The 25,323-nt window shown below is 40.1% G+C and overlaps 1 protein-coding gene across 1 annotated transcript in view; it reads right to left on the reverse strand.

Annotated features, from left to right (window-relative positions):
• The window catches only part of CLVS1 (clavesin 1), a 176,855-nt gene that overhangs the window by 141,667 nt on the left and 9,865 nt on the right, over positions 1-25,323 (reverse strand). The window contains exon 2 of the mRNA XM_001496222.7: positions 22,447-23,073. Coding sequence (XP_001496272.1) covers positions 22,447-22,901 — 455 coding nt within the window. The 5' untranslated portion in view covers positions 22,902-23,073. The remainder of the gene's footprint in view (positions 1-22,446; positions 23,074-25,323) is intronic.

Consider the following 25,323-nt stretch of genomic DNA (forward strand, 5'->3'; position numbering starts at 1 on the left):
TCCAAGAAAACAAAATGTCAGGATCACAACCGCTCCTAAGCATACCAAGGGGGAACTTTCATGGTCTGAAAGGAGGAGGGAGAGGGATGACAGGAGGGCATCTTACAGGCATCCAGATGAACGCCCAGCAAAATAGCCACCACAAAATCAGGCTGTTCTCAGACTACTCAGCAAGTCAAACTGCTAGAAGGCAAGTTAGCAAACCACAGAACTCTGGAGAATAAAGCCTCTGAGCCTGTACTCACTCAAGCCATTCTTCACATGTGAAAACAACAAAAGCATGTCCTCAGCTACTCAAACACACAGATTTCTACTCCCAAGGCAGTCCTTCTGAGTCAGCCATTGGAAAATCTATGCTAGGACAATGAAGCACACATGAAAACAAGTCTGGAATGGAGAAATCTTGGTAGAAGGACAGGTGTTGAGCAGAAAAATGAGGAAGATGCTGAGATGAATTTAAATGTTTGTTTTAAATGGTCATAAAATTGCTTAGTGAAAGGTATTTTTTATTTATTCACTTATTTTTTGCTGAGGAAGATTGTTGCTGAGCTAACATCTGTGCCAATCTTCCTCTATTTTGTATGTGGGATTCAGTCACAGTGTGGCTTGATAAGCAGTGTGTAGGTCTGCTCCTGGGATCCGAACCTGCTAACCCCAGGCCACCAAAGTGGAGCACATGAATTTAACTACCATGCCACCAGGCTGGCCCCAAAAGGTATTTTTTAAGTGAATTAAATGATCACTTTTATTTCTAAGATAAAAGAAAGCAAAAGCAAATAAAAATAAATGTTTACAGCAAAAATAAACAAGCCAAAAAACACATAAATAGCAAAAATAAAAAGCGTTAAATAACAACACCATCTATAACAATCGTAACATAAGAAAAACATCTAAAACAAAATAACATCAAAAAGCTTAAAAAACGGAGATGACCAAAAGCAGAGTAGGAAACTCCAAAGGAAGAGGTATAAAGGCTGCATCTTAATATCTGATCAGACAAAATAATTGCAAAGGAAAAAGAGTATTGTTTTATACAGATAAAAGCTATAATCAATGCTGAAGAGATAATGAATAATATAGCACTTATGGGAAGCAAACCCATTGAAAGACTGATAAAAAATTATATTGGAAGACTATGACACACTGCTATCAATCTCTGACAGAATACATAGGCAAAAATAAAGGTAAAAGTTGATAAAAACAGAACAAATTTATCAATATTTTTAGAATATGTGACCTTATGCTTGAGACACAAGAAAATTAAAAAATTAAATAAAGTGAATAGATGTAAGGTAAACGTACAGATATTTACATAAAGAAATTCTGCTTAAGATGGTAGAATAGGCTAGTGCCCGAAAGCAGAAACCTCCCCCGAACCAAACAGAAATGTGGGACAAATATAATTTTAAAATGTTAATTTAAGCTGAAATCAAAATTAAGAAAAGGAAATCTCCAGGGGTCACAGATGAAGTAGAAATCATCAGCAGGATGAGGGATTGGAAGCCTGTGGAGCACTGAACCAGACCTACCCCTTAAGGGCTAGAGTTGTTGTTCTAATGCTTTTTGGTGAGGAAGATTGGCCCTGAGCTAACATCTATTGCCAATCTTCCTTTTTTTTTCTCCCCAAAGCCCCATCACATAATTATATACCCTAGTTGTAGGTCATTCTAGTACTTCCATGTGGGACACCACCTCAGCATGGCTTCATGAGCAGTGTGTAGGTCTGCACCCAAGATCTGAATCCACGAACACTGGGCCTCTGAAGCTGAGGGCATGAACTTAATCACTCAGCTATTGGGCCAGCCCTGGGCTACAGTTTTAATCCTTTCATGGTGACGAGATGGAAGTCAGGGCCTTACGACCAAAATTAGAACTATCTCCCCACATAAAATGAGGATGTAGAAAATGGGGGATCCTAGTTGTGACAGTAACAAAGAAAACTCTGCCTGCCCATCTTTGGGAATGACATAGAATGGGGCTTTCTTCTCAGCCCATAAGGGGAGCAGGGGAGGACAGAGTCTCTGTCTGCAGATGACATGATATGACATATACTAAAGACCATAGAAAGATTTAAAAAATGTTGGAACTAATAAATGAATTCAGTAAATTTGCAGGATTCAAAATCCATGTACAAAAATCTGTTGCATTTCTATACACTAACAATGAACTATAAGAAAGAGAAATTAAGAAAACAATCCCATTTACAATAGCATCAAAAAGAATAAAATACTTAGGAATAAATTAACTAAGGAGGTGAAATATTTGTTCACTGAAAACTATAAAACATTGATGAAAGAAATTGAAGAAGACATAAATAAATGGAAAGACATTCTGTGTTCATGGTTTAGAGTAACTAACATTATTAAAATGTCCATGCTAACCAAAGCAATATACAGATTCAGTGCAATCCCTGCCAAAACCCTCATGTCATTTTTCACAGAAATAGAAAAAACAATCCTAAAATTTGTAAGGAACCATGAAAGACCCTGAATAGCCAAAGCAATCTTGAGAAAAAAATAACCAAGGCATCACACTGCCTGATTTTGAACTATATAACAAAGCTATAGTAATCAAAACAGTATGGTATTGGCATAAAAACAGACACATAGATCAATGGAACAGAATAGAGAGCTTAGAAATAAACCCATCTTTATATGATCAATTAATTGATGACAAGGCACCAAAAAAACACGATAGGAAAAGAACAGTCTCTTCAATAAATGTTACTGGAAAAACTGGGCATCCACATGCAGAAGAATGAAACTGGACCCTTATCTTATACCATACACAAAAATCATCTCAGATGGATTAAAGACTTGAACATGAGAATTGAAACCCTAAAACTCTAGAAGAAAACATACAGCGTAAGTTCCTTGACATTGCTCTTGGCAATATATACATATTTTTTATTTGACACCAAAGCAAAGCTAAAAAAAGAAAAATAACCAAGTGGGACTACATGAAACTAAAAAACTTCTTCACAACAATGGAAACCATCAACAAAATGAAAAGGTAACCTACAGAATGGGAGAAAATATTTGCAAACCACATATCCAACAAGGAGTTAACATCTAAAATAAACAAGAAACTGATACAATTCAATAGAAAAAAGCCCAAATAATCCAAATAAAAATGAGCAAAGGACCTGAATAGATATTTCTCCCAAAAAGATATACAAATAACCAACAGGTACATAAAAAGATGCTCAACATCACTAATCAACAGGGAAATGCAAATTAAAACCACAATGAGCTATTGCATCACACCTGTTAGGATGTCTATCATCAAAAAGATAAGAGATAGTAAATGCTGGTAAGGATATGGAGAAAAGGAAACGCTTGTGCACTGTTAGTGGGAATGTAAATTGGTGCAACTACTATGGAAAACAGTATAGAGTTTCCCCAAGAAATTAAAAATATAATTGCCATACGTTCCCGCAATCCCACGTCTAGGTATACATCCAAAGGGATGAAATCATTATCTCAAAGAGATATGTTCCCTCCCACGTTCATTGCAGTATTATTCACAACAGCCGAAGTATGAAAACAACCTAAGTGTCCAAGGATGGATGAATGGATAAAGAAGATGTGGTACATACATACGTTAGAATATTATTTGGCCTTAAAAAAGGGGAAAATCCTGACATTTGTGACAACATGGATGAACCTAGAGAGCATTATGCTAAGTGAAATAAACCAGTCAGAGAAAGACAAATACCACATGGTATCACATGCATGTGGAAACTAAATAAATAAATAAATAAATCAAGTCAAACTCCATAGAAACAGAGAGTAGAATGGTGGTTGCCAGGAACTGGGGGTGGGGGAAATGGGGAGAGGTCAGTAAAGGGTACGAACTTCCAGTTATAAGATGAATAAAGTCTGAGCATCTACTATCCAACATGGTGACTAGAGCTGATAATACCGTATTGTATAAATGAAATTTGATAAGAGAGTAGAATTTAAGTGTTTTCACCAAAAACAAGGGAAAATATGCGAGATGATGAATCTGTTAACTTGATTGTGAGAATCCTTTCAGAATGTATACATATAGCAAATCAAAAAAGAAGCAAAAAACAAATTCATGAGTCCTAAGACTGAAAATCTGAGCATAAGACTATAAACTCCTCCACTAGTACTCAAGTGCCTTGAAAGCAGGGACTCCTTTTTGTTCAACTCTGTGAGCCTGGCATCTAGAAAACATCTGGCATGTAGTAGGTGCTTAATTAATATTCATTGAAAGAATGAATAAAATTAATGAGACAGAAAGCGTATGAAGTCCCAGGCAGGATTAAAAAATATAGAAATTAAAAACACCTAGACACAACTGTAGAACACCACAGACCAAGAGAAACTTTAAAGCCACCAGAAAGAAAAACAAGATTACCTATGAAGGATCCTTGTCAATGAAACTAAGAACACACTTTATTAGAGTAACCAGAATGTGATTAACTAATATCTTCAAAGTGTTGAGGGAAAATAATTTTTAATCTAAAGCTATGTATCCAGCTAAATTATTATTTAAGAGTAAAGAAAAAAATAGGATTTTCAAAGATACAAAGGTTGTTAAGAGAGTTTACTAGGCACAGCCCCTCATTTCAGCAAGAGAAAACGAATTCACAGAGAGGAGTCAGGTGCAAGATTCAACAGTGAGCAAGGAAATGGGTAAAACACCTTGGTAAATTTCAACAGGCATTAGTTGTAAGTAATAACAACAACACTAACAGTAACTGTGGGGTTGAATATGTGGTAGGACTGAACAATGGACAGCAGTGATTTTAAAGATGGGGAAGTTTGAGAGAAGGTGAAACATTCCTTCTTTCCTTATTCTGGACGAGACTAGAGAGACTGACTAACTTTGGACCTTGTAGCAAAATCTGCTGACAGAGCATTTATATTAAAATTGGGAGAATAACATGTAAAATAATAGAAATAGATAACTTCCAAACCTGAAGGGCAGAAGTGGGGAAAAGCAGGAAAAATAAAACTTGATCAGAACAACAGAAAGGAGTGCTCAATGAAGAGTATGCATAACAATGCTCATAGACCGTTGATGGGAACAGAGACTAGAGCAACATTTCTGGAAAGCAATTTAACTATACACACCAAGAGCCCATAAAAGTTCTCATTGCTCGTTAGTTTGACTACTTGGAATTTATCCTAAGAGGGAAAAACCAAAGATGAAAATAGCCTAATGTTCAGCGTTATTTGTTTTTAAACTATAGAGTTATAATTTTGTGCTCAGTGTATATGTAGTAAATTAATAAAGTAACTACAACATAATTTTAAGTGAAAAAAGCAGAATAGTAAAAATAGTTGATATTTATTGGATGCTAACTATGGGTGCGTCATTTTTCTGAGCCTTTACTCCTATTAATTTCTTTAATTCTCATTACACTCCTCTGAGGTTGATACTATTGTGTTCTTCATTTTATAGGTGAGGAAATTGAGGCACAGACTGTTTAAGCAGTATGCCTAGCTCAGGCACTAGTCAGCAGTGGAGCTCTGACTCACCCCAGGCAATATGGGCACAGCGCTTGAGCTCTGTACCCCTGTGCTATGCTCTCTAGGCTCATAAAGTGGTAGGCAGGATAAGCCACTTGTGTGTGTGTGTGTGTGTGTGTGAGCAAAATATACTCCAACTCTCAATGTAATAGTGGGTATAGCTAAATGGTGAGATTATGGATGATTTCTAATGTCCTAACACTTTCTCTATTTTCATGACTTTCTTCAATGAGAATGGTTACTCATAATCACATGACACTTCCTGTTTAGGATAGAACAATCAATCCATTTGACAGCCTTTCTATACTATTCCAATAGGATGCTTGCCTCCGCAGTACACCACAGAATTGTACTCATGGGTAAGCCAGTAGAAGGACAATCTAATGTAGTGTGCCTTAAACTTCTGTGGGTTGTGAAGATCTTGAGAATCTAGTGGAAGCTGGGTACCTTCTCCACCGAATGCACAGGTGTCTACAACTTCAGGAGATTCACATATCCCCATTAGCCAACTGTAAACCAGAAGTCTCTGCCCTCAGGTTAAGAACGAACCGGGTTAAGGTGCCTCACTTATCCAGCAGCTTCAATGCCCTAGACCACTGTGGAGAACAAAGAAGAAAGCATCGCCCATGTTTCCATGTGTCTCTCCCCGACTAAGTTGTCTTTGTGTTATTGACACCACTGCCCCCGTCCCTACCACTGAGGGTCTGGGTGCTGGAGGGACCAAAGCAGTAGAAATTTAAATCTATAAATACAAAATCTGTGGCCCTGGTGGTGGGGCCAAGGTCATATGACATGTGAGAAGAGGGTGGTAGCTCAGATGAGGGGACCAAAGAGAATGGGCCCAGAGACAACGATATTTGGATATATATAGGTAGAAAAGTCTAAACATGAAAATACAAAGAATAGTCACCATTTTGTAGGAATAGATTTTAGTCCCAAATGTAAATGAGGGTATAGCTCCTTTTCTGCTAGGCTGGGGGAAATATTGTAAGCAGAAAGAGACGTAAGTCAGAGGGGTAGTATATGAATTCCAGGTTGGAGAAACCTTGGGAGAAAAACTGCCCAGGTTTTCAATTTTGCACAGTTCCAAATAGTCGCTGAATGGAAGGTGCTTCAGGCCCTGTCTGCTGGTGCATGAGGTAGAACTATATTTCTGAGCACACAGACGAGTTGTTATGAAATTCATGCACTGCTACAGCTCATTTACTCTTTTTCTTGGGACTCCCCATAGGTCCTCACCCAAAGCATATAATTCGACAAGCTCAACAAGCTTTTCTGGCTTCCTAATCCACAGAAAATTAGAAGGAGAGAGGGTTTTGAACCAGGCCCGCTAACAGTAACGAATTAACAGCTAAGAGAATAAAGAAGTACTAAAAAAAAAAAATTGTAGAAAACACATATAGCATAGCAGTATGGGCCATGTAGTAATGGGACAAAGGTCACAAGCCCCAAGAAACCTTGTCATACTAGTTATTTCACAGCCCAGGATACAGTAATTTATATTCATCATAGTCACCATTTGTCATATAGAATGTATTAAATTATATTTAACAAGGATAGGCAGTACATAATGCCTTCTAAGCTGTATTTTTTAAAACCTGAACTAAATAAAATTTAAAAATTACCCCTTAAAGGGCAGCCCTCGACTATTTGAAGATTTAACTTCTCTGAGATATCCTTTTCCCTTACAAAGACAGAAAGTAAATGAGGCATTGCAGGGTTATTCTGGGAGATTTCACAGATCAAATATCAAACTGAAACACTCTACCTGTGGTGATGTGATATACCAATCAATACGCATCCATAAAATTATATGATGGATTAACTCATCAGAAACTCATGAGGAAACGTGCGATCCACTAAATCCACACACACCTGTCGGAGTGAGGAGGGCACTGAGTAGAAATAAGAAGCCATTCACAAAGAACTAGGCAGGGAGTCAGGCTTCCGCTCCCTGAGCTCTGCACGGAAGATAGCACCCGGAATGACAGAGATTTCTATGATGTGAAACCTTTCGTTAACTCGGTCTTACGCAGAATGAAACACATAGAATATAGAATTTAAGAATTTAGAGAAAATGATGGGGGTCATCCACTTCCACATCATTATTAGATGAAGAAATAGCATCCAAGCGCAAGTCGCACAGCGGATGGAGCCGCTACAGAACCCACGGTGTTGACTCCCATTCTGTGTCCTGCTTGCTCCGCCTCCTCTACCACATTCTCTGCCTCCGTTACGTCGTGCTGAGAATCACTGGGCAATGGGGAGACAGAGTACCCTAGTCTCTTCCTCCCTCCTTCTCAAGTTCAATTGCACACAACTCTAGTGGCCTTAACAAGGGTATTGTCATTGGGAAGAGTTTAGAAAGGGCCTCTCTCGTCTGGGTTTTCCCAACCTAAGTTTGTCCCCACAAGTCAGTCGGTCAATAGAACACCGCTGATGCCCACTCTGTACACAAGATCACCAAGGAGAAAAAGACGCTGCATCCTGCCTCCGCGAGACCCCCCCTGGAGCGTGAAAAAGTGTGCAGTGAAGATTATTGTGACAGGCATTTAGAGAAGAACACAGGAGAGATCAGTGTTGCCCCAGCCACGGGCAAAGCTTCTTGGTGTGGATATGAGCTTTGAAAGATGAGTAGGACTTAATTTGTCCTCAAGTACAAAGCCCAAATTCCTTATGACAAGCAAGGCCTTTCATTCCTGGCCTCTGTGTATCTCCTCAGCCTCATCTCTCCATGTGAGCCCTTATATTCTGTGCTCAATGGAACCAACGGAGACTCTCCCAACGGGGCAAGCTCTTTCTCTCCCTGGATCACTGCATAGCCTGCTCTTTTTGTCCCAAACAGCCTCCCTTCTCTTTCCCTCCACTTGCTCAATCTTACTTCTCCTTCAAGTCAAACAATGCCTCCAGCAAAATTTCTTCCAGGCTCCAGCTTCCCAGCTGCATTAAATGCCTGTTCTCTGTGCTCCTGAGGGGCTCATGCAAAACCTTGTTATAGGAATGAAGACTGAGAAGGAGGAACGACATAAACAAAGGTGGGAAGAGCTGGGATGAAGGGATGGGGAGAAGAGGGAGCGGAGGGAGACTGGTTTGACTCAAGGGGAAGATGTCCTTTGGAGAAGGAATGTAATGCTAAATTTTTAAGGTTTTATATGGCAAAATGTATGGCAAAGAGACTGAACCAACATAGTTAGCCAGCCATAGGGAGCAAGGGTTTTGCAACAAATTGTGAGAAATCAGAAATTAGGTGGCACAATCCCCAAGAGCAGACTGGCAAACAGAATGAGGTATCATGAAGAAGGAAAAAGAGAAATACTCAGGATCAAACCACCAACCAGCCTTGTGAATCTGTACAATTAAATACCCTCTATTTAAAATAAGGATAATGTCTCCTTCATAATTGTTGTGAGGATAAAATTAAACAATGTGGCACAAGAAAATGCTCAATACCTGGGAGCATTCCCAATATTAACATTCTCTAATCCGGAAAGACCCTGGGTGTTATTTGTGGGAGTGCCACATTGAAAATTAGATCCAGAAACACTCAGCGGGGAGTGTTGGAGATGCGGAAGAAATAGAGGCCAAGGGAAGAGAAAAATGATAAGAAACAGAAAGAAAATTGCAACGAAAAAACAACACATCACTTGAAAACCTTCACAACAAAATTTACCCTCTCTTTATTTTCCTGTCTGGTGTTACATTTTGCCGTATAGTAGCAATAACTTCTACTGCTTTACAGTACACTCACAATAAATGGCTTCTGAGCTTGATTTATGACCTGAGCGAAGTGTAGGCATTTAATCATTCCCAGCAGCTATTTAAGGTTCCGTATATCACCGTTCAGGAGCGATTATCTAGGAACCTTATTTAAAGGGCAGGAGAGCTGGTGGCTGGTTAGAGAGCTGAGACTTGGGGCTCAGAGGGGTTTCCTTCTCAGCTCTACAGTATCCTCCTTTGAAAGGGATCGAAAGATGCTTCCTGGCTTATTGAGGACTGGGGAAAGCAGTCAATAGCCCAGAAGAGCTTTAAATTGTACATGAAACGGTCCCGTAGCTTTCAATTCACTCATTCAGGAAGTCAGCTATGCTCATAAGAAAATCTAACAGGGAACGCAACATACAGGCATCACTGCAATTAAAAGTTGCCCTTCCTCTGTGCCCTCTTTCACTGACTTCTGCCTTTTTAAAGAGCAGACACAGGTCACACCCCCACTACAGCATGATTTCAAGTCCAGTAACTGAGAGAAAACTCAGTGTTGGCTGCTTTATCCAGGCCACGCTCTGAGCAGAGGGAAGATCTTCTTAGACTCTGGAATTTCTAGCCACCGAAGGAGACTTTTTTATCTACAAGGTCATAAGTGTCATGTCTTTTAAACTCCTGGGTTTATAAGTGAGAATTTGGGAGGAGCAGCTGGCCTGGAAAGATATGCTGTTGATAAAAATTTGTGCTCCGGTCCTTATGGCCCCCTCCCGCCGCTTCCCCGCCCTGCTTTCTCACACTGTTGCAGGAGCCACGTGACATCTGGCATCTTCCTGCAGGGCAGCCACCCAGTTAGGCAGGGACGTACATGGCTGTGTTATCTCAGAGCGGAAGCCCACTGTTCTTCCATTCAATCCATATGGGAGACAGCTTCTAACAGGTGAGCTTTAAGGGCCTGAGCTCCATCGAAAAGAAAAGCGATGTTAACAGTGGCCAGAAAGCAGTTGAGCCCTGGACTAAGTGGTATTCAAGTGTGAGTGCTGAAGAATGTCTGATAAGGAGTTTTTGCAAACAAAGAAGGGGATTTAAAAGAAATCTTCAAACTGTTTGGCTGACCCACTGATAAGCCATATACTCATCCAGGGGGTTGAGGAAGTGACATAAACTCTTCTAACTTCATTCCCTCACTCATCAACAGCTTTTTAGGGGCACATAATAGAGATACATTCTATTTTATAGGTTCTTCTAACCGAATAAGAAATCATATCTGGGGCATTTTAGACTCTGGATTAGGTAGCAGTGGGAAAACCACCTGAATTACGGAAGAAAGAAAATGGTTGTCTCTGTGTCAAACCCCGTCCTGATCTGGCACCTTATTTATCCTCACAGCTCTGCCAAGCACCTATTGCTATTAGCGAACCGTGAGGAAACTGAGGGTTAGAGAAGTCACAGGTCTTGCCAAGGTCACAGAGCTAGGAAGCTGCAGGGCCCAGGTTCTCTTTGCTGAACGACAATCTGCATGAGAAAACTGAGTTGAATTTAAGGAATGGGCAGGCAAAGATGCCGTCCATCACTAGCTCAAACCAGGTTCCTATGAGGACCACTTTTTGTAACACAGGCCAAGCAATATCCAGATTCCTTTGTTGGGCTGGCATTTTTAAAAATCAAAGTTGCTGTTGTCACCACTATTATTATCAAATACTTAGGGCAGAGATCGGGTAGGATTTTCAACATTTGATTCACCAGATTTCTGTGAGATTGCAGTACGTGGCAACAGGATTTGCCTGTAGAGCTATGAGGTCCTTTTCAAATCTTTTGAGATCTTGAGTGACTGGTGGAGGCTGGCGTACCAATACCTGTCTCAGAGCCCTCCTCAATGTCTGATTTAGTGGCCCCCAAATTGGGCAAATGAGTTCTAGTAGTGAGCTGTGCAGCATGGTATTCAAATTGTGGAATTAGGTCTGAGATCCAGTCCGTTTTAGCCACTTATCAACTGTGTGACCTTGGATAGATTACCTAACCTCTCTGAGCCTCAATTTCATCATCTGCAAAATATGGATATTAATAGTACCTAAAAGCATGACTGCCTGCCACATGGTGAGCACTTGGTAAACACTCAACATTATTTGTCTTTGTGGTTGTAATAATTCTCCTTCTTTTCAGTTCACTTTTGCTCATTTCCAAGCTCATAACAATTAGAAAACTGATTACCACCAGAGCAATTCTAGGAACGTATTTGTAGGAAGGACATTTTCCTAATCATTTTCTTGAACCTTTCTCAATAGGCCTTGGGATTTGGGGAGGAAGGTTGCCTCCTGGTGCTGGTGAGAAGCATAAAATCCACCTGGCCTGCCTTGTCTCTTCTCGCCTCCCCAGTATTTGGCATTGCTACATTGCAAATCTGTCGCCTTTAGTGCCACAAGTTCTTACACTAGGGCAGTCACACTTAATAAGACACAGACCCGCTGACACTTACAAAAATCTCTCTTATGCTCCTGCAAAAGCTAAAGATGAGCCTCAATCAGTGGCTTATTTATAGTCTGAGGAGTTATATCCCACCTCTGTCTCGGGATTTTCACCAGAAGACAGAACCTACTTACAGCTCCTCTCCCACTGCCAAATCACCCTACCGAGCTGTGGGGCCACTTGCCACGTCAGCCCTTTGGAGGTTGCCACAGGTCAGCAATCACTGGTGACGTTTGAAGGAGCTGCTATCTCCAGCACGTCCATCAAATAAATTACTGCGCGGCGTGAGGGGACGAGGAGCAGCTGAACGCCTTCTCAGAAAAGAACAGTGAGTGGAAAAGCACCTGCTCCCAAGAACAGACAGCTTCCAGGTTGTTTTTGTCATTATAAAGTAAATACGACAGTGGCCTTGCTTTCAGAATTGTGAAGACAAGAAGGTCAAGTACCATAGTGACATTCATCCTCCCATCATTTAGTGCCTGGAGGGACTCTGGGGCTGGTGTGAGGTGCCCTTCTGGGATGTGAGCTCAGAACAGGAGCGCTGCCTTCAGACCTTCAGAAACTCACACAGAGCTGGGCAGCCATTCAGTATGTTTACCGAGTGTGTTTAGGATGAATGAGGCTTGGATCCATCCCACTGAAGAATAACCAGTCTTTTCTAGTGCTCAGCACCCCAGCCACTTATTTGCTCAAAGTGAAGTGAGGAGTCCGTCTCCACTTTCTTTCTTCCTACCCCTATCAGGGACCAGAATGGCCCTTGACATTGAGCCTCCAGAATCATCTCAACTTCTGGTGCACTCAGCTTCTAATGCACATTCCTCCTTGTCTGAGCCCCATTAGAATGCACAAGCAATGGCTTTATTATTTACCCTGAGCCTCCCTGTGTCTCTTGGCTGGAAGAGGAAGCTGATGGGGGGGTGTGAAAACTTTAAATTTGGGCCCTGGAGCCACTTTACCACTGAGCAACGGTGATTGAGATTTTGTTTGTAAGAGTCTTTGGAAACTCTGAGTTTAGTGTAGGAACGAGACCATAGCTAGGGCTTAGTGGAAATGCATAGTCTTTACATCAGACAGCCTAGGGAAGATCCTCCTTTCTGTTATATATTACCTAGACACATAACATAGATCCTTGCGGACTATGGTAGCGATTAGAAATTATATGTATAAAATACTTAGCACAAAGGAGCTTAACAAAGGGTAGTTATTGACATTGGTGTTAGGACATTTCTAGACACTCTCCATCATGAGTTCTCAAAGTAGGTTCCAGCTCCAGTTCCATATTTCCGTGGAAATATGAAGGTCATCTTTTTGGTTGTCACAATGCCTGGGAGAGGGGATGCCCAACATTCCACAATGCTCAACACAATGCTACACATTAATAAGCTAGCAGCTCCAAATGCCAATTGTGCTCCTTTTGAGAATCACCTGTCCTACACCTCAGATCTTCTCCACTGTGACTCATTGCACTCATCACACACTCGTCCACCACCAAGAAATCCACTTACAGCCTTTCGGTAACTCCATGGATATGCTGACCTATCTAATTGCTCAGAGGCTGAGTAATTGACTCCAGATGTCTTTGGAATGAGCTTGGAATTGGAAGCCCTGAGTCGGAGTCTAAGTTTTTCCACTGATGAGTCATATGGTTCCCTGATTAGAAAATGTCTTCTCCTCTTTGAACCTCTTCTTTGTCATCTGTCACTTAGTGATACTGAAACTCCCCAAATGGTTACGAGCATTAAATCAGAAAATGTACATGGAAATGCATCAGAACCATAAGGTCCTATGCAGCTGTATAGGATGTGGATGTACAGTATCATGTGCTATATGATTGACTAGGAGCCAACCTAAGGCTCTTCCTTTGAAAAGTCTAATTGACCTGAGCAGTACTGTGCTGAGCCATATTGGAGATTTTGGCACAAGGAAAGATCAATAATTCTTATCCTGCCTTCTTTAAAACTTTGATATTTTGTTCATCAATAATTTTTTTGCATTAATTTTGATTTTAAATATCTTATGACAATATTATTTACTTTGATTACTGGCTGTTTGGGTGCCCCCTCAAATTTTGTACCCCAGGCAAATGCCCCACTGCCTCACCCTTGTCCTGGCCCTGGGTCTGATGTTTTGGCAAAGGCTCCCTAATCTTCAATCCAGTTGGTTGTGCTTCAATCCAAACCTTTTATCCCTTGTTCTGTATGGTGGAGAGAAAGAGCCTACTGGATTCATTGCTTTCTCATAATAACTCTCTATACTTGATGGTAGTAATCAAATTGTTCATCAGCCCCCTTTTCTCTCTGCTAAATTACCCTAACTTAGCTCTTCCTTAGAGTGCCTCGGGTTCTTTAAAGAACCAACTTTTTGCCTACCTCAACAAACAAGAAAATCTCAAATAAACAATCCAACAGTGCACCTAAAGGAAATGGAAAAAGAAGAACAAACAAAGCACAAAATCAATAGAAGATAGGAAATAATAAACAAGAGCAGAAATTAATGAAATAGAGACTAAAAAAATAATAAGCGGGGCTGGCCCCGTGGCTGAATGGTTAAGTTTGCATGCTCTGCTTCAGCGGCCCAGGGTTTCACTGGTTCAGATCCTGGGCGAGGACATGGCACCGCTCATCAAGCCATGCTGAGGTGGCGTCCCACATAGCACAACCAGAGGGACTCACAACTAGAATATACAACTATGTACTTTGGGGAGAAGAAGAAGAGGAGGAGGAGGAGGAGGGGGAGGAGGAGGAAGAGAAAGAGGAGGAGGAGGAAGAAGAAGGAGAAAAAGATTGGCAACAGACATTAGCTCAGGTGCCAATCTTTAAAAAAAAAAACAAAGAAAAAAATCAATGAAACCAAGAGCTGGTTCTTTGAAAAAATAAACAAAATTGATAAACCTTTAGCTAGACTCACCAAGAAAAAAAGAGAGAAGCCTCAAATAAATAAAATCAGAAATGAAAGAGAAGAAATTACAATGGACACCTCAGAAATACAAAAGATTATAAGAGAATAGTATGAAAAGCTATATGCCAACAAATTGGATAATCTAGAAGAAATGGATAAATTTTTAGAACCATACAACAATTCAAAACTGAATCAAGAAGAAATAGAGAATTTGAATAGACCAATCACCAGTAAGGAGATTGAAACAGTAATCAAAAACCTCCTTAAAAATAAAAGTGCAGGAGCAGATGGCTTCCCTGGTGAATTCTACCAAACATTCAAAGGAAACTTAATACCTATCCTTCTCAAACTCTTCCAAAAAGTTGAAGAGGAGGGGAGGCTTCCTAACTCATTCTGTGAAGCCAACATTATCCTGATACCAAAACCAGACAAGGACAACACAAAAAAAAGAAAATTATAGGCCAATATCCCTAATGAACATCGATGCAAAAATCCTCAGTGAAATACTAGGTAATCGAATACAGCAAATCAAACACATTACAAAGATCAGACACCACGATCGAGTGGGATTTATTCCAAGGATGCAGGGATGACTCAACATCCACAAATCAATCAATGTGATACACCACTTTAACAAGAAGAATAAAAATCACATGATCATCTCAATAGATGCAGAGAAAGCATTTGACAAGATACAGCATCCATTTATGATAAAAACTCTGAATAAAATTGGTGTAGAAGGAAAGTACCTCAACATAATAAAGGCCATATATAACAAACCCACAGCTAATATCATTCTCAATGGAGAAAAACTGAAAGCTATCCCTTCAAGAACAGGAATCAGACAAGGATGCCCACTTTCACCACTCTTATTTAACATAGTATTGAAAATCCCAGCAAGAGGAATCAGGCAAGAAAAAGAAATAAAAGGGATCCAAATTGGAAAGGAAGAAGTGAAACTGTCACTATTTGCAGATGTCATGATTTTATGTAGAGAAAACCTCAAAGAATCCACCAAAAAACTTTTAGAAATAATAAATGAATACAGTAAAGTTGCAGGATACAAAATCAACATCAAAAATCAGTTGTGTTTCTATCACTAATGATGAAGTAGCAGAAAGAGAAATTAAGAATGCAATCCCATTTATACTCACAACAAAAAGAATGAAATACCTAGAAATAAACTTAACCAAAGAGGTGAAAGATCTGTACACTGAAAACTATAAAACATTGTTGAAAGAAATTGAAGAAGATACAAAGAAATGGAAGGATATTCCATGCTCTTGGATTGGAAGAATTAACATCGTTAAAATGTCCATACTTCCTAAAGCAATCTACAGATTCAGGGCAATCCCTATCAAAGTTTCAACAACATTTTTTGTTGTTGAACAAATAGAACAAAGGATCCTAAAATTTATATGGAACAACAAAAGACCCCAAATAGCCAAAGGAATCCTGAGCAAAAAGGACAAAGCCGGAGGTATCACACTCCCTGATTTCAAAATATACTACAAAGTTATAGTAACCAAAACAGCATGGTACTGGCAACAAAAACAGATGCACAGATCAATGGAATAGAAATGACAGCCCAGAAATAAACCCACACATCTACGGACAGCTAATTTTGGACAAACGAGCCAAGAGCATTCGACGGAGAAAGGAGAATCTCTTCAATAAATGGTGTTGGGAAAACTGGACAGCCACATGCAAAAGAATGAAAGTAGACCATTATCTTACCCCATACACAAAAATTAACTCAAAATGGATTAAAGACTTGAATGTAAGACCTGAAACCATGAAACTTCTAGAAAAAAACATAGGCAGTATGATCTTTGACATCCGTCTTAGCAGCATAGTTTCAAGTATCACGTCTGATTGGGCAAGGGAAACAATAGAAAAAATAAACAAATGGGACTACATCAAACTAAAAATCTTCTGCACAGCAAAGGAAACCATCCCCAGAACAAAAAGACAACCTAACAATTGGGAGAAGCTATTTGCAAACCATATATCTGATAAGGAGTTAATATCTAAAATATATAAAGAACTCATACCTCTCAACAAAAAAACTAACAACCCAATTAAAAAATGGGCAAAAGATCTGAATAGACATTTCTCCAAAGAAGATATATGGATGGCCAACAGGCACATGAAAAGATGCTCAACATCATTAACTATCAGGGAAAACTACAATGAGCTATCACCTCACTCCCATCAGAATGGCTATAATCAACAAGACAGGAAACAACAAGTGTTGGAGAGGCTGTGGAGAGAAGGGAACGCTTGTTCACTGCTGGTGTGAGTGCAAGCTGGTGTAGCCATTATGGAAAACAGTATGGAGATTCCTCAGAAAATTAAGAATAGATCTACCATATGATCCAGCTATTCCACTGCTGGGTATTTATCCAAAGAACTTGAAAACACAGATGCATAAAGATACACAAACCCCCTGTGTTCATCGCAGCATAATTCACAATAGCCAAGACTTGGAAGCAACCTAGATGCCCATCAAGGGATGAATGGATAAAGAAGATGTGGTATATATACACAATGGAATACCACTCAGCCATAAGAATCTATGAAATCTAGCCATTCGTGACAACATGGATGGCCCTTGAGGGTATTATGCTAAGGAGAATAAGTCAGAGGGAGAAAGTCAGATGCCATGTGATCTCACTCATAAGCAGAAGATAAAAACAGCAAACAATCACATAGAGACAGAGATTGGATTGGTGGTTACCAGAGGGGAAGGGGGACAGGGAGGAGGGTGAAAGGGGTGATTAGGCACATGTCTGTGGTGATGGATTGTAATTAATCTTTGCATGGTGAACATGATGTAATCTGCACAGAAATCAAAATATAATGATGTACACCAGAAATTTATATAATGTTATAAACCAGTGTTATCCCAATAAAAAATTTAAAAACCAACTTTTGAACTAATTTTCAACCTGGCTGCTGATTTCTGAGCTTTTAATTGTGAGAAGCCAACAATACACTGACAAAAGAATGTCCAGCGTAATTTTATACATTATGATTTGCCGCACATTTCCAATTTTTTTCCCCCATTAAAGTACTTGGGACCAGCTGATCTACACGTGGTAGTAATGGATACTACTGTAGTCTACTGTGGGACTTTTATTACCTGGACCCCCCAGATGCTTTTCTTATATCCTGACAATATAATAAACACAATAGGTAGGGACAATAAGACCAGGTGATTTCTCAGAGCCTCTCAGTCACACCGGAGCTACCATAGAGGACTCTGGAGCATGGTGACTTGGGGCCTCAGTTGCATTTTTTATACTTTTCCAGGCGGAGGAAAGTTAGTAATGACATCAAATCCTGCTATTCGTAGAAAGTACATCTCATGATCCAGTAGCCTCGATATTTGCCCGATTTGAGTTATTTTCTTAAGAAACAACTTCCATTTATTGAACACCAACTAGTGCTAACCTATGATCATCATCACTCCTATTTTACAGGTGAGAAACTGAGGGTAATACGATTTAAGCACCTTGTTCAGAAGCACATGGCTGGTTAGGAGGAGGCTGGGATTTGAAGGCTGTCGTCTGGCTTCAGAGTTCGTGCATTTAATCACTATTCTATTCTGCTTCTTGGATACCATCAAGTAGGGCATGTGGGGTTGATCCTTGCAAAAGCTCCACGTGCCAGATAATATACCCATTTCCTCCTGAGGAAATGGAGACTTCAGAAAGTAAAATCACTCGATCAGGTTTAACTCTTTTTTTAACTGAGTGAAATCTAGAAAAAATAGACCTGCTTCTCCATGCTTACATTTCCCTCTCCACGGGAAGGGCATTCATGAGCAAATCAGGCTGTGTGACCAGGGGCGAGTATGTAGCTCAGAATGAAAAAAGATATAGCTTGCTTTCTTATCAGATCTTCAGGGGCAAATTGCGAATTCTTGCCAATGTCAATTTGAGCGTAGGTGAGAAAGAGCAAAAGGCTCATCGAGCAATAGTGTCCCCTCAGGTCTCCATTACATAGCAAGGTGGTGGGTGAGCTGAAATGTAAACTCTGCTCACCCTGAAAGGGCCGGCTGCGTTTTATGAATGAATATGTGGGTGCTGATTTACTCTAACTCATTTCAGTTCAGCCTGGTAGGCTGAGAAAACACAGAAGTAGAGGTCTGCTGTGCCCCATCTCTGGAGAAGGCTGGTTTCTGCTCCCATAGCCCTGTGCACTCCTGTGCCTCACTTGGCACACCTAACTCGAGCAGACAGAGCCCTTCCTGTGCCTCAGGAGGGTAGTACTTCCCATCGCTCGCCGTTCTGCACTTTCGTTCACAGTGTCTGGGTCTAGATGAATGAGATTTACATAGTTTTAATAAATATTAATAACCATTTTAATCTCAGTAAACCTTTCATATGAGACATTCAAATCACTTCCCAGTCATCTCAGGCTCCCAACGAGAGGGAAGTAATCACTTTGTGAAGCTGTGCCAACTCTTCCAGGCCTTTCGGGCCCCGTTCAGGCTGGGTCTGTGTGACAGGGAACATGTTTGGGGAGAAAATAAACAAGTGCCATGGATGGGCATGTGGGCAGATGGCACCCATAAGCCCACCCCCATTTTCAAAGGTTGTACTCCTGTCTCTCCTTTTAATTTATTTACCACCTGTGCTCTATTATTTTTGTAGTGGGATGTTTTATAATATTAATAATAATACTAGAAGCTAATATTTATTGAGTGCTTGCCATGTGCCAAACCATGAGCTGTGTACCTTAAATGCATTATTTTATTCAACTATGTCATTAGATAGAAATCATTATCATCCCCACCTTACAGATGAGAAAACCGAGTCTCAGAGAGGTTGCTTGTCCCAGGTCACATAACCAGTAAATCACATGACAGCATGCAGGTTCAAACTGAGGTTTGTTAGCTTCTAGTGATCTTTGGCTGTCAATAGGATAGCCTTATCATTCCCCTTCTTGTTGAAAGCAAAATATTTTTAGCAAATAGTACAGTACAGTTTGAAAAGAATTGCTTCAAATAGACCCAGCCTTTGGTGAGGGGGAGAGATTACTTCAAACAGCCTAGTGAATTAGGAGCCTATAGAGTGAATTTTAAAATCCCTTGCCATCCATAGGATCAGGCCAAATGAGCTTCACGTTCATGAGCCGTTAGAGCTGGAAGATATCTCAGGGATTACCTGGTTCAAGCTTCTTATTTCACACATGAAGAGACTGAGGAACAGAGAAGTGAAGGAACTCGTTCAAGGTTATCATAATCACAAACATTTGGATTATTCCCTCGGAGATTTGTTTCTTCTTACTATTATTATTTGCTATTAGTTCTTAATGCATTTTGAGATATATGCATACCAAATGATAATAAAAAATAAGACATTTTGCTATAATGTATTTCTTTGTGTGTAAATCACTACTTGCTGGCGTTCTATGAATCAGTCTTAGCAGACGGGAGTTCTAGAACACTTACAACAACTCAGCACGAATGAAGTCAGCATATTCTCCGTGCTCATCAAAATTTTCCTGTTCTCAAATCCAAAGTGTTAATGTACCATTCTCAAAAGGACAGCTGTTCCCTCTAGTTTAAGACTGATGCCTTGTCTTGATGGTTTATGTGTCTCAGAAAGAATTCTCTCACAGTAGCTGTTAGCTACTGTAAACAGCCGTTAGCTGTTTATGTGTTTGCACCATTGCTGGACCATGGGTTGCACAATGGGTGCTTTGCTGGCAGAGACCTTGTGTTTTCATCATTGTCCTCAGTCCCTTAGTACCAGCCCTGGCACAAAATCTATACTCATCAAATGTTTGTTGCATGAATGATGGATGGGTGATTGTAAAGACCTGGAAATCTTTCTCATCAATATAGCATTGTAATGTGAAGCTCATCATTAATGCTTATGAAACAACAGAGCAGAAATACAGAAAGGCAGCCCAGGCTCAGGCGCAGACTTGACCAAACTCTAGACAGATAGTGTTCAAACATTCACATACCTTTTCAGGGTTAGATTGCCCTATCTCAATTTATTAGCCAGAAGATAGCCAGTGGTCACTAAGATGTCCTACGCCATCATCATTTTTAAGAGGAGGAGTAACGATATGAGGTAGTGAAGGGGCACTCTAGAAATTCCTTTTAATTATACTGGGGAAGTTCTTTATCACACTTTTTAAGTTAAGCCTATATCTCCCCAAGTAACAGAAAACTTTCAATGATGATCCCTCTGTGAAAGCTCAAGCCACAGGTGAAATTTCGGAGACTGATTCATGCATTCTTTCTCACTCAACATTTATTGGATATTGTGTCATGCACCAAAAAGACAAATACGAAAAAGACAATCTCCTGCCCTCAAGGAACTTGCAGTCTTGGGAAGAGGGGTAAGAAAGAGCACACAGTAAACACATGGTTACAGTAAAGCTGGGTCAAGGCAACTCACTCTGAAGTCAGACTACGAGGGCTCAACACCCACTCCATATTTCCCTAGTTGTGTGACATTGAGTGAACTACTTAACTTTCCAAAGCCTCGTGTCATAAAATATAAAATAGGGACATTAATACCTGTTATGCAAAGTTCTTGGTGTGTTAAATGAGATGATATATACAAATGCTTAACAGGGTATGTGGTAGTATTCAAAAATATTAGCTATGATAACAGTGGTTCTTACACTCCTATTATAAATGCTTTCATGGAAATATGGACAGAAGAAGGGCACCTAACTAACAAGGGTTGGGCTGGAGAGGTAAAAGAAGACTAACTTTTTAAAGAACAATAAAGATTGGTATGAATCGGTAGGCAGATTGTGTCCAGGGTGGTTGAAATTGGGATAAGAAGTGGTTGGTCTCTCTTTTAGGTGTCTCATGGAATAAGCTGGAAGGCTAGAAGGCATGTAAAAATCTCAGCTATTTAAGGCAAGTCTTGTGCTTCCAACCAGTTGGACCAGAGAACAAGAATGGCAGAGGGAAAAGCACAGATGCAGGAACTGGATCATCAAGGGCCTTTACTTTGAAGGCCTCGCAGGTCATTGAAGAATTTTAAATAGGAGAGTGACATAACAGAATTTTGGAAGGATCACTCTGGCTATGGTGTAGACTAGAGTGGCTCAGAAGAGACTAGACCATATGCAGAATGTGAGTTGGGAGGCTGTTTGCAGTAATGTGGGTGAGAAATGATGAGAACCTAAACTAAGGCACTCGCAATGGGAGCAAAAGGAAGTGAAGGAGATTTGAGAAGTTTTCAAGAAGAAAGGGGTAGGACTTGGCAATTAATTTGATGTGAGGAGCAAAGGCAAGGAGCAGCCTTGGATGACACCCAGATTTCTGGTTTTTGAGATGGGATGGATGGAAGAGCAGGTGAGGCAGGAAGATGATGCATTCAGTTTGGGATATGTTGAGTTTGTGGTTCTTTATAGGACTTTCAGGGAGAAATGTCTAGCAGGCATTTGGATAGAAAGGTCTGGCACTGAGAAGAAATACAGGATTTTACAGTCATGGAGAGGATCCAAGAAATTATTTCATGTGTTGAAAACAGCTGATTTAAAGCCATCTACTGAATCCATTTTTGTTGTTGTTAAAGATGAGAACACTAAAGACAGAATATAGGGTTCTTCTAGAAGACCAGTTTTCAATTTTCTTAAAATAAACAACTCACTCTGATGAACAGAATAAAGTCTCTCCCAATTCTAACACTATGATTTTATTGTTCCAAAACACTGCTGTGAATCTGGAATTGCCTTTTGACGACAGTAAACCTGTGGCCTTAAAACTTCCTTTGTGGTTGTGTGGAATATGTTTTTTTAAATGAAAGCCCACTATTATAAAGCCATATGGCCCCAAACATGCAGTGACTATGCTCATGAGAAAGAAAAACCAAGTAAAGATACTATCTACATTTACCTACTCTGATCCCAATTGGCCGCAAACAGCAGAAGGATCTTCCTGCCATAGTGGTCGCGGTTTTCCAGCACTCCAGGGAACCCATCGATGAGAGCCCTCTTAATGCCGGGATCATCGGCCTTGAAGTTTTTGAACATGTCCAGGTTTAGCTGGCGGTACTGGAAGTACTGGGCCAGGAGTCTAAAGGCATCTGCTTGGTGAAACTTCCTGGCTCGGAGAAATCTCAGGATGAAGGCATCATCTGTACGTAAAAATCCAATGTCAGGTCTGGTGATGATCATGTCCCTGACTTGCTGAATATCCTGATGTAAAACATCCGGGTTTTCATTCAGTTCCAGGCGAGCTTTCTCTATAGTCTCTGGACTGAGTCCAGCCTGTAAATGGGTCATCTTGGCCAAATCTCCCTTCCAAGTGCTTAATTTTTCGTATTTGGAAAGAAGAGGAACTGGTCCCATTCACGTGATGGTCTGCTGAAATCGGGGCCCATTCAACAGATTTTTGCTACCAAACAGCTGCTGAAACAGACAAACAGAGGGTCTTCTTTCTGGTTCTGGGAAGCAGTAGGACATTCAGGTCCTATGTGGTGGTAGCCATCCAAAAGAGAAGCAAAGTCAAGGCCATTGCCCACTGCAAAACAAATGCGCACAAGAGAAACAAAACAGAGATGATACAAGAAAGTCTGGGCAAGTTCACTGGAACTTAGATAGAAAAGTCGTATATTATGCTGTGGGTGTGATTAGATTAGGTATCCAAAAAACAAAGGGTAAATTATTCTTAAAATGAGATATTCAGCATAATTTTCTTACTGACAACTTGAATGGATAATACGCAAGTATTTGAAACATGTTTGGAAACATTTTAGTTACACTGATTAGTTAACATAATAGTATATGGTCAGATTAGTAATAGATGGCTCTTTTATTAATTACCCTAAGTAACAGTAAGAAGAGAGAAAGATCCTTCTGTTACAGCGTGCTTTATGGGGCTATTCACAAGACTAGATATGGCAGAGAAATTACGGCTGCTGTACAATTTATTGCTTCCCATTAGCCCCTCTTCTCAAGTAGAAGTACCTTTCATAGAAATACTCCCTCCCCCACCTTTTTTTTAAGGCAGCCATTTGACTCTTAACAACAAAAAGGGTCTGTTAAAGGTCACCCCATCATAACCTCACAGGTACCTCATTACTCATAATTGAACAAACAACAGTGGGGGTTGGGAGGGCACGGGCTCATGGCTGGAAACTTGACCTTTAATAATCAAACTGAACAGCAATCAGAAAGGATGCTCATGTGTGGACATTTACAAGCAGTTTTATTATTTGCCTTTGTCATCCTTCTGCAGAAAAAGCAAAGGGACTTGAAACTCTTGGTCGCCTTCCTACTTAACCCAACATCCATACAGGCTTAAGAATCATTCCATTTTATGTAACTTTTCTGTTGTCCTGAGATATTATTTTACTAGTGATAATGATCGAATGTTTTAATTCCCTCAGATACCTCCCTTAAGATTTCTCTACCTAAGCGGTAGACAGAGAAACACCCATGTTATTTGCATCTTTCTCATCTTAAATACAAACGTCTAAGCTCTCTCAGACATTGGATTGGTCTAACCTGGAAGTTCCAAATATCAGAAGACATACATGTTGTAAATAAACGTAGAGGCATATATTTTTTCCCTAGCTTTCTTAGGTCAACAGTATCTGCAATAAGAGAGAAAACATTTACTTCCAAGCTAATTACTATTGGTAATGCTTTATCATACAAAATAATTTAAAATGTCTCTTCTACTTAGTTTAGGACTAGCAGTAATTTCTTAAGGGAGACAATCAACTCACACATTTCTGCTTTATATTGACTTTGTAAAATGGGAGAGATGAAGGACAGTTTCAGTAACGGGTATTCATTTTCAGGACAATAGAATAATAAAAATTTTATTTATAAAATGTTGGCTTTGTAAAATAATTTGTAAGAAAATAGCATTTAGCTCTGTGATGTGGGAAAACAAGAAACAGAGCAGAGTCTTGATTCTCACTGATTTATAAGGACTTAGAGTAGTAAAGGAAAATAGTACTATGAACTATTCCCAGGATTGGAAGAAATTTCAAAATCCATCTAGGTCCATGCCTATCTGATGTTAAAATTCCCTCTCTAATAGCCTCACCACACTCCTTCAAAAAATTGCCTTGTTTAGTGTCTTCCTCTTTGAATTCATCCCTACACCCACTACAGTCTATCTTTGCTCTCACCAACCAATAACCAGGATGACCGTATAATTTATTATCCAAATTTAGACACTAGGAGGCGCTAATAAGAATAATGCTGGAACAACAAGCACAGACCGGAACAGTTCCAAACAAACCCAGACAGATAATCACCCTACTAGTGAATGACCTTTCTGTTGCTACACCCAATGGACAAATTTTCGGTACCTATACGGATGACCTCTATCAGTATTTGATACTGATGGCTTTATCCTTCTTAAAAACTCTCTCTCCTATTCTCCAACTCTCTTTTCTGTGACTCCAGACACACTATTTTTCTCCTAGCCTTCTATCTATTCCTGCTCAATCTTCTCTTCCTGTGGTCACTGCTTTACTGTGGTGTTTTCAGGATCCTGCTCCATGATTTGGCCACCTACATTTGGACAACTTCACTCCATTTCTCTCTCCTGATCTGATCTTCAGACCACATATCCAACTGCCTACTGAACACCTCCACTTAGATGTCCCATAGACACCACCCTCTCAATATATTCAAAACTGATCTAACCACAGTCCCTTGTCCTGAATTTGCTCTTCTCCAACCCCATCTCTTAGTGACTGACACCATCTTCTGTGCAGTTTTGCACGCTAGAAACTGAGAGTCAACTATTATT

Source organism: Equus caballus, chromosome 9 (genome assembly GCF_041296265.1).
Source record: "Equus caballus isolate H_3958 breed thoroughbred chromosome 9, TB-T2T, whole genome shotgun sequence".
In the NCBI taxonomy this organism is placed as follows: Eukaryota; Metazoa; Chordata; class Mammalia; order Perissodactyla; family Equidae; genus Equus; species Equus caballus.